This window comes from Garra rufa, chromosome 12 (genome assembly GCF_049309525.1).
Source record: "Garra rufa chromosome 12, GarRuf1.0, whole genome shotgun sequence".
Lineage (NCBI taxonomy): Eukaryota > Metazoa > Chordata > Actinopteri > Cypriniformes > Cyprinidae > Garra > Garra rufa.
In genome coordinates, this window is record NC_133372.1 from 40,650,339 (window position 1) to 40,669,160 (window position 18,822).

At 36.3% G+C, this 18,822-nt stretch overlaps 1 protein-coding gene across 1 annotated transcript in view; it reads right to left on the reverse strand.

Moving 5' to 3' along the window:
* ptprt (protein tyrosine phosphatase receptor type T) overlaps positions 1-18,822 on the reverse strand; it is a 335,410-nt gene that overhangs the window by 87,299 nt on the left and 229,289 nt on the right. Inside the window, 2 exon segments of the mRNA XM_073852511.1 lie at positions 417-552; positions 8,534-8,570. Of these exon segments, the coding sequence (XP_073708612.1) occupies positions 417-552; positions 8,534-8,570 (173 nt within the window).

The window sequence follows — 18,822 nt, forward strand, 5'->3', positions numbered from 1 at the left end:
TTTTGGCTTCAATTTAAAGGGTTCAAGCCTTACATAGCAGGTCAGACAAACACCCCCGTAATTCATGCCTAGGCTAAATAAACTGTTCCACAGACAGACACTAGAGGAAAGATCTACGAGGAGCGAGAGCAGGATGTGTGAGAGTCGGTGTGCGGCAGGGACGGCAGAGACACTATGGGAAGAGGTGGGCTCTTGTAAGGCACGATGACATGAGGGGGTGTGTTGGGGGGTGGGCGGTAAAGTTGGTGAGAGGAAGTGATGCAATGAAAGAAAGCCAGTGTGCATGTTTCACCAGGAGACACAAAAGCTGATTATGTCAAAAGCAATGCTAACTAACACCCTCAATTTCCTCTGAAAAGAAAAACGCCTATTGAACTAGAAGTATGTGTGTAAATGTGTGTTTATGTCAGCAGTACCTGCGTTTGAAGGTGAGGAGAACGCCCAGGAGGATGATGACAAACATGAGGATTCCCGCAATGACGCCTGCCATCTTTACAGTGCTGTCCACCTGTTTTTCAGGCTCTATGTCATTGGAATTCTGGGTAGATGCACCTTTAAAGCAACAAGTACATCACAAAGAAGAGAAAGGGCCTTTAACTAAGACAAGAGCTGTCGAGAAACGTGAAACAGTGACACACAAAACAACAAATGAAAACACAAACAGGAAGTACATTCAAGCACATCTCACATTCACACACTCTCATCCAATACGTACAACCAGTCCAAAGACAGAAAACAAAATCAAATTAATTAAATGCATTTCAATTCAGACAAAACAAATGCACAAGTGACATTGATCGTTACTGTGTGGCGGGTCTATGGCAAAGGGGAATCGTTTATTGAATGGTATTAATTAACAGGCAACAGACAAAAAAAGACCTTAAGGAGCTTTTCAAATACTGGATCACTGTGGTGAAATGAAACACTTTAGGGCCTTTGGATTCTGGGTTAGGAATGCAAATAAACCAAAAGACAATTCAGCGCAAGGAATGCAGGCATGAAATATGGATACAAGAACCAAACTGAGGATGAAGGATAGAGATTCATGCAGATGTATGTGTGTCTATGCGTGTCGCATACTCGCATGCACGGCAGCTTGCAGGACGTTTTGTCGACAGTGTATTGTTACTGTAATATCTGTATAAAATCTGCACAACCATGCATGACTCTTAGAAAATACTGTTCAGATTAGCGTGGCTCCACACCAAATGGTTCATCTACCTTCATCAGGCATGTGATTCTACTGTGAAATTGCCATTATTTCTATGAAAGAACATCAGCTGTTTGCTGTTGTCAGATTTCACTGTTGAAAAGATTATAATCATCTTTGCATTTTATTTTCAAAGCCTGAAAACATAAAGAAAGGTTGCATAGACTTAAAAAAAAAACATATAGATATAAATAAATAGTTGCATAATACATCTACAGCTACACAAACCTTAGGAAAGCATGTAATCCCTGCGTTGAATGATTTAACGATTATGTTGTTATATTTACCTCCACTTCGCCTTTAAGAGAATGTTTTAACCTGCCAGTGTGACATCTTTAACAATCTGTTGCATATTAACACATTGATCTCTCTATGTGGGTGGTTTGCTTTCATGTAAGCTCAATAATTTGATTTATTTATTTCCCTCAAAGCGTACAGTTCGCTTCAGCATGAGCAGATTAAACACTCCAAAAACACATTTCTGGAACTGTACGTTGAAGACCTAAACCTTCACAGCAAAACAAAATGCCCTTTTATTAAGTAGTCAGTTTTGTCTTGTTTTTCAGACTAAAAATGTGTGGAAATATGCACACAAACACACTATAATAAAAACTAATTCGAGATATGGTAACTGAAAAAAGTATACTATTTACTATAGTTTTTCTTGTCAAGATGTTTTAAGGATGTTCAGATATGAACGTAAAAAAAATACTATGCATATGTGCTGACATCATTTCCAATGAGTTTGCAATCTAAGGTGACATAAGCAAACCCCTAAGTCTGGACTTTCACAACTTTAGTTTCTTTTGACCTTTGAAAAGAACACTGAGCCAATCTCTGCTAACCTTGCTAGTCTTTGGAGTGTTTTCCGACCAAACACATTTTGGCTTCATCTACAGCTGTCAGAGGGTGAAGGGAGCGCTATGGATGGTCTATGCGGATGGACTATGTGTTCTCTTTTGGCTCTATCAACATAGTAACTGAACTCCATGTCCTTCAGTCTGCTCTGATCTGATTGGGTTCAACAGTTCATGATTCATGCACACAAACACATTCACACACACTTACACCATGATGGGGTTCTTTCAGTCTATTTTCTGATATCATCCTCCACGACAGCACTATCTTCACGACAATGCAACAATATTAATCCTGACCAACCAACTGACTCATTTTACTGACCTTTTAGGACAAAAAAAAACACTTCTTGATTTCACTGAATTTGAATTTTTCTGGTCATAAATGTGATCATGAACCACAAAACCAATCATAAGGACATTTTTTTTTTTAATAAATAGGCTTTCCATTGATGTATGGTTTGTTAGGATATGACAATATTTGGCCGAGATACAACTGTTTGAAAATCTGAGGATGAAAAAAAATACTGAGAAAATCACCTTTAAAGTTGTCCAAATGAAGTTCTTAGCAATGCATATTACTAATCAAAACTTAAGTTTTGATATATTTAGGGTAGGAAATCTACAAAATATCTTTACGGAACATGATAATATCCTAATGATTTTTGGCAAAAAATATATAATTTTGACCCATACAATGTATTTTTGGCCATTGCTACAAATATACCTGTGCTACTTAAAGACAGGTTTTGTGGTCCAGAGTCACAAATGATTCTATTAAGAACCTTTAACATCAATGGAACCTTTCCATTCCACAAAAGGTGCTTTATAGTTTAAAAAACAAACAAATTAAAGGTTTTTCTATTGCAACTTTGCAAAGAAATCCTTTTGGAACATTTACTTTTAAGAATGTACTTTTCAAGAAAAAGGCTTTTCTTGCAGAACTGTGTAATTTCTGCACCACTAGCTTCAAACAAATCGCAAAGAAACTGCAGAAACAAAACTGATGGCCTTGTACAGGAAAATACAAACTAGAGCTTTAAATAGTAAATTTACAACAGTTCATTTCATACATACCACCCACAACCTAGTGATTCTACAGTATGTGTATATATTTTTTTAAATGATTGGTTCTAATAACTCTCACACTCACAATCATAAGGATCCTAGCAATCACAGGGCAGCGCTCCTTTAAATTCTGTGATATTTTTGTTTGCCAGAAAATGTTATGTGAAATAATACAGAAAAAAATCTGCCCTTGATTATAAGTACTATGCATTTTCTTTTAACCACTGGCCCTGCTTGTATGCCTACTAAAATATGCAAGTATGCAAATCCTTTTATTTTGAGGGGGTAAAATTAAGTATCAAAACCCATCATATTAAAATTTAATCCCTACCATAAAGAGGGGGCGTTGGAGTGAGTAAGTATTGCCATTTTAATTGGCAGCATTTTTGATACTCGAAATGTGTGGTTCTGTTAGCGTATGAAACGGTACTTTTGTATAACTTTATTTAAAGCAGGTCTATAGGCTGAGGGATTACGCTAAGGTTTATGGGGGTGCATATCACTGCTGACATCTCTATTGCCATTGTTTGGCAGTCGACAGGATTACGAATGCGTCATTGGATGCATCTAACGGGATTACAATCTCAAATGGACTGGGATTAAGACCATGCAGGCATGTAAACAACCCATGATGCTAATGGCTTAAAAAGCGTCCGCCTTCACCAAATACAGAGAGGTTAATGGGTGGATTTTAAATACATTTAGTTCAAAATCCCTTTTGTCTCTAATTCACAAGTGTATTTGGGGTTATATTTAAGCATTGTTGGTCTTGAGCATTTTGTTAAATTCCAGATGGGAGCATTGAGAAACAAAGGTATTTGTGTAAACTGACAATTGATTTTGAGCTCAAAGTGTACATGCATAATGCATGATGTATTTTTGTTTCTTTTGCTTGTTATTTGAACTGCTGGGATAATGCAGCAAACACAACTAGATTTTGCATTTTATTGATATACTAAAATATTAGAATTTCTTTGCATAGAATAAAAATATCACACAATATGAATCCAAGAGACATCTGCAATTAAATACTGTTTTTATTAATGCAATTTTAGTTAAGGGGAGTAACTGCAGGCAAAAAATGGGCTTTTCTTGAGTTTAATACAGTGTTTTTCAGACTAGTGGAAAGAAAACACCCAAAAGACAGTGTTAAGTGTTTCTTTTATAGCACTTAATCTATTTGTGTCAGCAGATTTCAATTACAATACATATTTTTTAAAGGCTGTTTTCTCAAAATGAGTTTTTTTCTCCTACACTGAGCCATATATCTCCACTTCAGTAGCACTTACACAAACCACTTTACATTTTAATTCCTATCTACATTCTGAAGGTTTTTACAGAAGGATTTGTTCATATATAATCTGCTTGATTTTATTTATACAAGTTGTTTCTGAATTATTGACAAAATGAGATACCCAAAATCCCCTTTGTAAAACATTTGACTCTAATATGTCAAAAAAATTAAACAAGAATTTTGAAATGCCTAATTTGCATATTTAAACCTAACACTTAGAAAACCTGTAATACAAAAAAAGGTTTGCAATGATCAATGTAATCAATTGACTGGGTAAGTAAGGTGATAACTATTTTTTTTTTTTTTACCCTATTCACCTGCAGTGTTTCACCTTAAGTATGATATAAAAGTTACTTTCGCTACTTGCTTTAATACGCTAACTAGTGCAATGACATTCATGTATATTTAGGTTTCAAGTGTCTAATTACTTTTTGGGGCCACTGTACACTCAAATTCAACTCTCAAAATATAATTATGAGCCTTATAACTGCATGTCAAAATATGTATTTAAAACGCAAAGCGACGACAGCTTTAATCTGCATAATTCAGACGATTAGGCATTGTAACGGTTCACTAGCTGGCTAAAAGTCGGCTATCTCCTGCGCTAGATATCCAGCAAGACCCTTTAGAAAAGTAATTTTTGAATTTGTAATTTCAGTCAGGGCAATTGAACATATTGTATACGACTGTAGAGTGAAATGGAGAAGCAACGAAACGTGGACCTTACTGCACTGGAACTAAAGAGCTGACACCTGTGGGTGTGTGCTTGTGTGCATGAGTTTGACATTTCTATCCTTCAAAATACAAAATTAACATTAGGATTAATTGAAGAATTATAAGAACATACAATAAATAGTACATACATGTAAGTATCCTCAATACTTCCACACACACATTGTATATGTGCACAAAAATACAGTAAATTTAGAATAGTAAACACACACAAACACACACGTTGGCAAACACACCCACATGCGTGCTAACACACATATACACACACGCCGGTTAGGCTGGCAGGGTCAGAGTGTATGACTGGGGTCATGTTAGGTGAAGTGGTCACTTACACATGTAAGGGGTGGAGTGTTGTAGGTAAGGCAACATATATCGCTTTATGCTCACATTTTGCTCAGAAACTTATTAAGCTCTACTGTAAAACATCTTTATGCATATCCAAACATTTAAATAATAGTCTGAGTGAAACTAAACTGGATTAATTTAGTCCAAAACAACAGCATGGCTGGGTTATAGAGGTAAATTATAAATAAATAAATAAATAAAATTATATTTATAAAAATGCTGAACATTTTCAAGTAAATGTAAAAAGTATATGAGTAATGCTTTTTTCCTATAAACAAAAGATCATTGAAAAAAAAAGATTACGTATTTTCTAAGTAGTAGCAATTATCTTTAAAAGAGGATCATTTATATTAATTATGGATTCAGTTTTTCAGAGCATAACAAGGTCATGAGCAAAACTATAGTAGAGAGGGGATATCTGTTGTTTTTAAACATGAAATATTAATAATAATACGATTATTAAGACATGTGGGCTGCAGTGTACATTCGCAGGGTCCCAAATTACAATAGTGTCAATGGAGTCAATGAGAACCAGCTAGACTTTTTAGTGAACCAGACATGCAAAAAATGCATTAAGATGAAGCAGAATAAAAGAACAAGGTCTGAAAAAAGCAAAATAAAATAAAACAAAAAACTAAAAAGTAGAGAAGGAAACAACAGCGGAAGAAATGTAGATGGGTGGAAAGAACAAAGAAGAAAGAAAAGTTTGACTATGGTATAATATTCACCTTCACTGGGAATGACAAGTATGTAGGGCGTGGTATTTTGTCCCCTACCTATTACCACTAACACAAGGTTTTACGTTCCAGGCCGGCATGCATGAGAGAAAAGAAGGAAAGAAAAAATAGTCTAAAGAATTATGCTTTCAACTCAATCATCTGAGCTTCCTTCGACTGAGTAACATTTGGCTGGAAAGGAAACTGAAATGTGTAGGATACAACAGGTAGGCTATTTCACACGGGAAAATTAATATTACTCCAGAGTAAGCATAAGAGTTGTAGAAAATTTTATAAATAGATCTTTTTCATATAAATGCAAATATTTTACCAGTTGAGGCCTTATGTGGCTTTAATTTTTTTTTCTGTTCTGAGTCTCCAATTTTATGAAAACCGAAAAGAAAAAAAAAATACGGGGGGAATGCACTAAGACTGAATTGCGTCTACTACTGTCGTTTATTTACATTCGCATTTTTAACACCCGACTTGATAAAGGAACTATGCAAATTAGTTAACTTTGCTAATGAGAATACAAAATGTGTGCTAAATTCAATATTGCATGTAACAGTTCTCCATCTTGCATGCTGGTTCTGAGATTTAATACCACTGCAATCCAATCCAAACAATTTGCTGAAAATGTACTCACCATTGGATCATTCAAAATGTACATGAGTTTGTTTCTTCATACAAACAGATTTGGTGAAATTTCCATCAATTAACATCTTCAGAAGTGAAAAGCTGTGTGTTTGTGAAAAAACGAACTCTTCCGTCACTTCTGGATAAAATATGAAAGCAATATGGTCTTCATGATGGATTTGTTTCTTACAAACATGCAGCTTTTCACTTCACAAGATGTTAATTGATGGACTGGAGTGGTGTGATGTTTTTCTCATCTGTTTGGACTCTCATTCTGACGGCACCCATTCACTGCAGAGGATGCAATTGTGAGCAAGTGATGCAATGCTAAATTTCTCCAAATCTGTTCCCATGAAAAAACAAAGTCATCTACATCTTAGGATGGTGAATACATTTTCATTTTTGGATAAACTATTCCTTGAATCAGTTATTTAAAAATACAGAAATTGCACTCCCATAGAGCTGGGTTTTATGAACAAGTCACATCCTTAAATCAGTCTAATGCTTATTGAAAAGAGACATGTTTGCATTCAAATGAATGGCAATTACTAAATTTAAAATACAGTATGGCAGTATTTTATTTTCATTAAACTAGATTGCAGGTGGTGAGTTGATATAACACACAGAGTTATAAATAGTATGTAGAAAAGTCACGCAACCGTTTAGTGAATTCACCCCACAATCGAAACCTATTAAAACACCATCATTAAAAAGGCAAGGAAAGGTTGAAACTCTCATATATCCGTATTCAAGGCATCACAGAGTGTAAAGCATGTCTTTCTAAAGCAGGAACACAAAAGTAATTGGTTTTTTACAATCATAATAAGAACCCAACTCAGGACGGATCTATCTGGGATATGAAAGGAAAACAGGCCATGACCAAAAGGAAAAAAGGAAAGAAAAAAAGCCTGACATGGAGCAAAATAAAATGAGTTCAGCAAAACAAACAACAAACAGGTGTGTGCAGAAGCAGGCTTATTGAATAAGATGGAGAAAAGCCAAAAGGAATGAAAGAAAACTGGAGAAGAAAGAATGGGGAAGAAAAAAAAAATATGATGAGTCTGTAGCGCTGCATGGCTATAGTGTCTCTTTATCTGTGATGTCCATTAAATAATAGAAAGTCTCTTGTGATTGCTCTGTTCCTGGAAGTGATTATGTAAAAGGGTCTTTTTACGGAGAGAAGGGGAAATGAAATGGAGCAAAAGAAACTGAACAGAATTGTTGGCCAGAGGCAGATAATCATGCAGGTAAAATAAAATGGGATTTCAGATTTTTCAATGAAACCGGGAGCACTAATCTCAGTCTGATGCAACTGAGGTTTGTCTGAATGTACAACTTAAATGAAAAGGCTTCGTCCTTTTTTTTTGTACCTCATCATGTTTAGTAATGGGTTCCACTATAAAAATCATAGGCCTATTAAGAATACAGAGGAAATAACATTTCTAATATTACATCTGCTTAATTCCAACCCAAAGATTAATTCATTGAGTTTGATTGAGGGACTTAAATTAGACAGAACTATCCAAATATCAACCCAGCCAATGAACTGTTCCAAAGCAAGTCTCATCTGAATATACAAAAGAACAAGCAAATAAATAAACAAACAAATCAATAGTAATTAATAACAAAATGTTTCATTCATACAAGCTAACAAGAAGTGAAACAATTCTCATACCTTTGGTAGCTAGTCGCACACAGTTGATTTTGGTTTCCTGGAAGAGGAGAGGAAAGTTTGTGTTTTAATTAAACGTCAAACAGACACTGGATTGAAGAACATTGTTTTTGTCAAGCTACAGTGATCTTAGTAATTGCAACACAGTGAAGTGCAGGTTATTTTCATCATGAGGTGCATGACATTAAGAAACAGTTAATTATATAACAACATTTCTGATGATAGTGAAGGATTCACAAATGCAGAGCAGAGGCCAAAAAATTATAGTTCGGTTTTCCCATGCATGTAAAGTCACTATAGCCAAGACATTTAAAGTCATTAAAGGGGTTCTATTATGCTTTTTCACTTTTTGAATTTTAGCCAGTGTGTGGTGTGTATGTTTGCGCATAAAAAACATCTACAAAGTTACAAATGTCAAAGTCCACTCCAAAGGGAGATATTTAGTTTTTTTTTTAAAAATCCCTTTTCAAGAACTACAATGAACGGCTCCTTTGGACTACAGCGTTTGTTACCCGAATTCTATGATGTCCATTAGAATTAGAATATCATTCAAATAAATCACGGCTATGGAAATTCGAATCGTTGGCAGGTGTGGAAGGACGAGGTGGGGGATTTACCTAACTTTGGCTATGTAGCATGGACAGCCACTTCCGGGATGCTTCAGCGAGCCACAGGGCAGCTCATATAAACGCAAGCATTGACTAAAGTGTCAGTGAACTGCTCCGGTAGCCCTGCTGGAGCCACGCCGTTGACGTGTGCGGTATAGAGGGTTGAAACACATGCAAAGCCGAGGCTGATGTAAACACAAGTATTGACTAGAGAGACAATCATCGATGGTTGTGTCGGAGCCGCGCGGTAGATGTGAGCAGTGTGTGCTAAGAGATTTATTCATCATACATGTAGATTCACTAGCCTTATGCTGGACGTAGTTTCGGGCATGTAAATAATTAAATAAATTAACACAATAATGATAATATTATGTATCGTGATCTCGCAGGCCGATGATGGACCAACACTATTGTAGCATATTATTTACTCACCCTCCATGCATCCTATGTGTATATGACTTTCTTTTTTCAGACGAATGCAATCAGAGTTATATTAAAAATAATCCTGGCACTCCCAAGCTTTAGAACGGCATAGACTAAACAGCATAGACAAGTGTTTCTCTCCATCAGTCCAAAACAAGGCGATCCATAAAAAAAAGTGCCTCACATAGCGATCCGATGTGATTTTGTAAGAATATTTAAAACGTAAGAATCACTTTAATCTAGCTTCCGCAGTTGTACACGGAACTTGCTGCTTTGGGAAGGGGCGTGGCAGAACAGAAACACTGTCTAATGCCGAGTTCAGACTGCATGATTTTAGCCCCGATTTTGACTCGCCGACAGGTTTTGAGAAATCGCCGACAAATGCCCGAAATCACAGGCAAATCGGTGCTCATTCACGTGAGTGACAATCACACAGTGTAAACTATCAAAGACGCGATCTGAGAGAATCGCCGGCGATTCAAAATCATGCCGTGTGAAAGGTGATCTGACTGAAAATCACATCGGCTATTACCTACAGCCAATGAGACAGCAACATCCAGGCCAGCGGGAAGTTAGGAGAGGAGTTACGAAGGTATAGACCACAATATCAACAAGAATAGTTTCGGCTTCTTTTCTTTTCGCTGCAAATGAGTGCACATGCAATTTGTATGACAAGCTTCTTGCGGGCTACCATTTTTTTATAATAATCCCAGTCTCACGTGAGAACTTGCACGCCTGACCTCGCGTTGTTTCCATGTCACTTCTCGCGTGTGTTTGGTTGTGAGACGTAGTTTGCGGACCGGGACAAAGTTGTCGGCGATTCTTCCTATTGTAAAGTCATGCAGTGTGAAACCCCCTGTCGCCGATCTATCGTGCAGTGTGAACACAGCAGCGACGGAATGCTACCCCAGATAGTCATGCAGTGTGAAAACATCTGTGACGCGATTGCTTTGAAAATCAACCAATAACCTAGTGTAGTCATGTTGTCTTAGTCATATTATATATTCATATAACAAAACATATTTTATGCTATTCTATTTTATTCAAAAGTGTTCATGGCTGCCTTTGGAATGCCATTCAGGATGATAAAAATCTCACTTGTATCTTCCGAATGGCACGTGTGGTGTGACAGGTGTTAATTAGTCGGCAGATTTCGGTGTGAAGTCTGCATGGAAGTTTAGAGCTCTGAGACAGGAAGCCAGATGCTACCATGTGTTTCTGCGAGCGTGTTTACAACAGCCACTTGTTTTGATTAGATCTGCTGTCCTTGTGCATCTCATCTCAGCAGGCACGTAAACAGTAATGCCTACACATCACAGGACCTTGAAAGGTTTCGCTAATGGCAATATTTCATAAAGTTAGATTGTATAGCAGCTGTATTATACATTTGAAAAGAGTGTCAGAAGTACACGGTGTAATCTCAGCATTGCTACAGGAGGCTCTATAGCATAACTGCTTTTCTTCTGTGCTCATTGTTCTCTTGTATGCAAACTACAACTGTCATGATAAAACAATAGTTTGAAAAGACTCTTTCTGTAAGTTAAACAAGCTAAAAAATACATCTGGTGTAATGACACAGACCGAAAAAGCAATGCAAGAATGAGCACTGACGGGATAGTTCTCCCCAAAAAAGAGAAGTTCTGTCATCATTTACTCTTCTTAATGTCATTCTAAACCTTTTAAACACAAATTACGACCTGAGAGGTTTCTGTCACTCTGTTTGAAAGTCCTGGTTAACAAAACTTAGAAGATCATAAAAGGTCATAAAGGCATCGTAAAACCAATCCATATGAATCAAGGTGTTTAATCCAAGTCTTGAGATTTGCTTCATATGATGAACAGATTTATTTTATGCTTTTATTCATATATGTGACCCTGGACCACAAAACCAGTCTTATATTTGTAGCAATAGCAAAAAATACATTGTATATCTAATTGTCAAAAATCATTAAGACATTATGTAAAGATCATGCTCCATGAAGATATTTTGTTAATTTCCTACCATAAATATATCAAAATTTAATTTCTGATTAGTAATATGCATTGCTAAGAACTTCATTTGGACAACTTTAAAGGTGATTTTCTCTATATTTTGATTTTCTTTTTGCACCCTCAGATTCCAGTTTTTCAAATAGTTGTATCTCGGCCAAATATTGTCCTATCCCAACAAACCATACATCAATCAAGAGATTATTTATTCAGATTTCAAATGATGTATGAATCTCAATATCAAAAACTGACACTTATGACTGGTTTTGTGGTCATCACGGATGGTCAACAGATAACCACAAATGGGCTCTCTATGTGTCAGCCATTGTTTAGATCTAAATAAAAGCCTAAATTGTTCATCATATCAGGCATTAATATCTCCTAACAAGACTTGGATCATATGGATTTATTTTACAACACCAGGACTTTCAATGGAGGAACAGAAAGCTCTAAAAATATTTAAATTTGTGTTTTGATTAACCAAAGCCTTATGGATTTGGAAAGACATAACAGTAAGAAAATAACAAATGTCATTTTTGGCTGGACTATGCCTTTAAGTTGCAGTTGCAATGCACTGTCTGAGTATCCACATCTGTGTATGTAAATATGTCCAGAATGTTTTTCTACCCTAATAAGTGCACTACAAGTTGCATTAGATAAAATAATCTGCTAGATGACAGCCAACTACTAAATAAACCTTACAAATGTTCTCAAATACACGGTTCTTAAAATTCGCTGCTAATTTTTTGCTTTATTTTAGCACCACTCAACATCACTTTGCTGTATTCTGCATAAATCATTCAAATTAATCTGATGCTTTACAAGTTCAGAATGTTGCTATCCAGAGACATGACAACGTAGACTAAAAAATAGTTTGTTACCATGGCAAACACTTGGTTTTTGCTGTTTTATTATATTAGACATCATAAAAGTAAAAAATTGAAATAAAAGCTGAGGATACAGTTAGTTTTTGGCTAAATGTTGCTTTGCAGTTACTGCAGTATCCTGTATGGTTTCTGGGTGGTTATGCACTAGCCAGAGTCAAAAGACTCAAGCATGACTTCTGAACCCTATATATGGCCCCGGGCCCTCCTTCAACGTAAGTCTGCGGGATGCATCATCCTCCAGATAAAAATTGTAAGTCTCATTGCTTAGAAACTTAAAAGCACACCTCTCCTCAACACGATGCATGATTTGAGGTATAATTTACATCTGGGACTCATAGGGGTTTTATTAAATGACTGACCCTATCAACAGTAATGAAACTCTTCTTAGCAAACACCACCAATAAATCAATCAGAAAATGCATTTTGAAGAGGCAATGCAGGCAGTCTCTCTCCTATCATTTATTTTATAACTCACTATGCCTTTATCAGCGGCACTCTTCAGAAATATTAAAAATCCCCTTGGCAACACTTCATTGCACATATCAATTTGGCTCATGGCAATCAAAACCCATAAGAGTTGCTCAAATACATCCAATGCTGATGAATGCAAACACAACAACGCCCTCCACTCACACTGTTGACACTGAAAAATTAACCGTCAATGCAGTGGAAAAGGGCAGCCTCTAACATGCAACCTCGCTGTCAGTGACGGTTTGTCCCATCTGATTGTGGCATTGAGGCAGGGGGTGGATTGACACAGCGAGGCAGAGAAGGGTCCATATGTGAGCGGACCATCTGTCTGTCACAGACTTCTATCGGACATGCTGGGTCAAACACTGCTGGCTATTGTAAAAGTGGGTAAAAAAAATATTCTTTGAACTTTATGAGGACTTTCCATGCAGATGAATGGAGGGAAGCATGTATACAAGCTACAAAAACAGGGAGGGAAGTCAAAATGAGGATACTAATTAAAAAGTACTATGATTTACACTTTTTTTTGGTGGGCATGGTGCTCTATAAGTACTGAGAATCAAGTAAATACCATGACTTAAGAATAGGGTAGCCTACATATTCTGTACTACGGTATTTATAATAATAAGAGATCACATATAAAAAAGTACAATGGCAGTACCATGGTACAACAATGGTGTCAGATGGTAATACTACACCACTGTTAAAAAGTTTGGGGTCACTAAGTTTGGGGAAAGCAAAGCTTTAAGCTTATTTCCTTTTATTCATCAAGAATGCAGTAGTAAATAAATTATTATTATTATTTTTTTTTTAGGAAAACATTTCAGGAATTTTCTCCATATAATGGACTTCTATGGTGCTCACGGGTTTAAACTTCTAAAATGCAGCTTCAAAGGGCTCTAAATAATCCCAGCCGAAGAAGGAGGGTCTTATCTAGTGAAACGATAGGTTATTTTCTAAAAAAAAAAAAAAAGTATAATTTATATACTTTTTATCCTCAAATGCTCATCTTGTCTATCTCTGCAATGCACGTGTGTACTCTGTGTGCAGAGTATGCTTGTGTATCGCAGATCACGACAAGACAAGCATTTGTTGTTAAAAAGTCAAAAACAACCAATCGTTTCGCTAGATAAGGCCCTTCTTCCTCGGATGGGATGGTTTAGAGCAGACCTGGGCATTTTACGGCCCCCGGGCCATATACGGCCCTCTCGATATCCTTGACCGGCCCGCGTGAAGTAATTGGTTAATTAAAATTCAAACGAAAATGGGCCGTGCCATGACCAGTTCTGATAAAGAGAGTCAATGGAAATCTTATTTTGCTATTTGACCGCAAAAATAACCCATAAACACGCAACCGCGCTGCTTTTATTTTGTTTGTGTGACCGTATGCGCACCCTCACACAAATGTGTTCGCGATCAGAGTATGTGAGCACAGAGGTATGATTTTTGAATGGAGGGAGCGGCGGATTTTTGAAAAGTCGGAGCGTCGTGGTTTTCACTTGCTCCAATAGTCAAGAGCGCTCCACCACCGCTCTATCATGAGTACAATTCATGCCAACGGTCCGTAATATAACTGCATATTAAGTAGGGATGTCACAATACTCAATATAATATCGAACCGTTCAGTACGACATCCAAGGTTCAATACGCGCTTGTGAATTGCGGTTTTTCGGTTTTGCATCTAAATATCTTCCTTCCTTTTATTTCTCTTGGAATTTGCTGTATGTTTGCCCACAATTTCATGTGCTGAAATGAGAAAACGCTTCCCCTCTTATATTTGAAAAAAAATAACGCAACACGCAGAGCAACTTCCATTCTAATGACATGCAATTATAAGCCTTTCAAAACCTGTTGTCCAACAAAAGTTATAAAAACAAGTTACAAAAACATTATAACTTGTTTTTAATTCACAACATCAGTCGAGCGTTTGAAATAACTTCCTTATGTTGTGATCAGATGTGGATTCTCATCACAGAATGAGGCAGACAATTCAGCAATTCTATACTCATATTCAATGTATGTCGATTAGCAATGGCTTATGAAAATACCCGAGATGGCTTGAAGAACACAGATAAACCATTATTGCAGACGAGTGTTTATTGTCCTTAGATTTCATCATTCAAAACGTTTACCGTTATATCTTGTTTTTAATAAGTTACAGCAATAGCGATGCTTTTATCCATATTAGAGAAGCTGGAACGGAACGGGACTCACTAAATTCCAGGGGTTTCATTACCACGACGTAAATTGGGCGTCCCTGGGGGCGTTGGGAAAACGCCCCTTTCTAAAAAAAAAATTTATTAAGAGAGGTCACCGATCATGCGCAGTAAGGAAGTTTTTTTGCGCGGGCATTTCAAAACCTAGGATCAGCACTGATGGATAATGAAGGACAACACAGTCATACAGGTTATTTTTATGTTTTAAAATCTTACATTTAAACGATTTTCGAAAACAAATAAACAGACAGAAATGTAAAACGTGTAGAGTCTATTTACGAAAATAAATCATGTTTTACAACGGTATCGTGGCCAGGTATTTCAAGACACTGTATATGTATATGAATATAAATATGAAGGGCACGAAACCCCTGCGATTGTGGACAGGTATTTCATTATGAATATAAATATGAAGTGCATCTGGCACGAAACCCCTGCGATCTTGGACAGGTATTTCAAAATACTGTATATACTGTATATGAATATAAATATGAAGGGCACGAAACCCCTGCGATCGTGGCCAGGTATTTCATTATGAATATAAATATGAAGTGCATCTGGCACGAAACCCCTGCGATCTTGGACAGGTATTTCAAGATATTGTATATGAATATAAATATGAAGGGCACAAAACCCCTGCGATCTTGGACAGGTATTTCAAGATATTGTATATGAATATAAATATGAAGGGCACGAAACCCCTGCGATCGTGGACAGGTATTTCAAGATATTGTACATGAATATAAATATGAAGGGCACGAAACCCCTGCGATCGTGGACAGGTATTTCAAGATATTGTATATGAATATAAATATGAAGGGCACGAAACCCCTGCGATCGTGGACAGGTATTTCAAGATATTGTATATGAATATAAATATGAAGGGCACGAAACCCCTGCGATCGTGGACAGGTATTTCAAGATATTGTATATGAATATAAATATGAAGGGCACGAAACCCCTGCGATCGTGGACAGGTATTTCAAGATATTGTATATGAATATAAATATGAAGGGCACGAAACCCCTGCGATCGTGGACAGGTATTTCAAGATATTGTATATGAATTAGGGCCGGGACTCGATTAAAAAAATTAATCTAATTAATTAGAGGCTTTGTAATTAATTAATCGAAATTAATCGCATTTTAATCGCATATAAATATTTGACCTGAGAACAGTGAGAAGTAAGTTTTTTCATATGGATTTTTAGTATACCATTGAATAATGACTGAATACATAAGCTTAAGCAACAAAATACTGTTTATTTTTGTTCAACCAAGTCCAACAGACCAGTGCAATATTGCCATTAAGTGTAGCAATAGGATACAGTGTTTCCCCTAGGTTTCCATACTTTTTTTCTCGGTACTTTACCCTACTTTGTGTAATAACGAAAACATTTATCTCAGTGAAAAAATAAATCCAAAACTCTCTATTTTAACATTTTGAACAATAGGGCTTTACAATCTTTTGCTATTTTTTTTTCTAAAGAAATTCTTGTGTTTTAATTTTTCTCATAATCAACTGAAAGCATAAACATTTATTTATTTTTAATCAAATGAAAATAAAACTTTTTAATTTTTGGCAAACAAACAGAGGTTTGCTGTTAAAAACAATAAATAATAATAATTTAATATTTAAATAAAAATCGTAGTATTTTTTTCTACAATTATATTTATTTTTTATGATATATATTGTTTTTTGTCAATTATTTAAATAGGAATATTGTTCTGTTTCATGTTAAACCGTACTTTTATTTTGACAGGTTGCCGTGAAGTTTCTGTGTGTAAAGTATGATACACACTATCTATCTGTTCATTTGAGATGCAAATGCCAAAAATTAACGGGAGCATCACGCGTGCAGTAAAAAAAAAAAAAAAGCGTCTCTGCCATTCTAACATAAAGAGGCAAACTTTACATGCAGGATTCATATTAAAACGGTCTTTTTGCATTTCAGTTTTCACAGATACTAGTCCATATCGCGATTTGAATTAAGTGACAGACCAACTTTTGATTTATCAATCCAAAAATCGACGAATTTACGTGGCATTCCGCGCTATAGTAAATTCGTTTTTTATGAATGGAGTCCGCGATCCAGTCCGTGTTTTCTTGGAGGAGACATTGTAAACGCGCCCCCCTAAGATAATGGTAGGGGAAACACTGGGATATTTAGAAATATACTAGCCTAGATTTCAGAAATTCAGGTACCCTATAGTTAGGTAGACCTTCTGTAAAAGCATTGAGGTGATACTTGAGGCTCGATGTGCTGCGGTGATATGCGCATTCCTTTGTCTGAACGCTAGTTGGTGCTCCAGTATAATCGGTCCGCTTAAACTCATCCAGTGAGAAACGTTCCGCGGTGCAAAATTAAGTGCGATTAAAATGCGTTAAAAAAATTTAACGCGTTATTTTTGTGTAATTAATTAATCTAAATTAACGCGTTAAAGTCCCGGCCCTAATATGAATATAAATATGAAGGGCACGAAACCCCTGCGATCTTGGACAGGTATTTCAAGATATTGTATATGTATATGAATATAAATATGAAGTGCACGAAACCCCTGCGATCGTGGCCAGGTATTTCAAGATATTGTATGAATATAAATATTAAGTGTATCTGGCACGAAACCCCTGCGATCTTGGTGTTTCATGATACTGTGTATGAATATAAATATGAAACCCCTGCGATTGTGAAAAGGTATTTCATTATGAATATAAATATGAAGTGTATCTGGCACGAAACCCCTGCGATCTTGGACAGGTGTTTCATGATACTGTATATGAATATAAATATGAAGTGTATCTGGCACGAAACCCCTGCGATCGTGGCCAGGTATTTCAAGATATTGTATATGAATATAAATATGAAGTGCACGTAAACCCTGCGATCTTGGACAGGTATTTCAAGACACTGTATATAAATATGAAGTGCACGAAACCCCTGCGATCGTGGACAGGTATTTCATGATATATGAATATGAAGTGCACGAAACTGCGCATGATCGGTGACCTATGCAAATTCTCAAATAGGCCACGCCTGCCTGGTGACGCAGTATCGATTACGCTGTACTGAAACCCCTGGAAAAAAGTGCATCCCGGAACGGAACGTTATTAGCGCTACTTCTTTGATGCATATATGTTTTGTTTTGTTTTTGCACAAGGGCGCCCTCTGGCATCCAGTATGAATGAAACCCATTCTATTTTGCGTAAAAATCAAAAAAATTATACCTCTCTCAAAAGAAAAATTAAGCAGACACATACTAAACCACACTTTATCTAGTGTGCAGAAGTTTACAGGAGTATTTAGTTAATTTGTTCCAAAAAAAAAAAACACACTGAAGTGGCAAGATATATACCGAGGTACGTATTGAATCGTGGACTAACTGTATTGTTGCATCCCTAATATTAAGCAGGAATACACATGTTAAACATATTTAGCTTTATAGAGATGGATCACTCAAATCAGAAATATTGTGAAGGCTATGATGATGGCAATGGATACGAGCAGTAAATTATAGTTCACAAGGAATTAGTTTGTTCCTTTTAGATACTAAATATTTTCAGGTGACAGCATCATTTAAACAGGTAGGCCTACAGAACAAAAGCAGCAAGGACTTTTTACAAAGCTTTATATATCGAGGGATGCAGTAATCAAAACCAGCGTTGTGATATCCCACAAAATCGTGAAAAAAGTAAGCCAT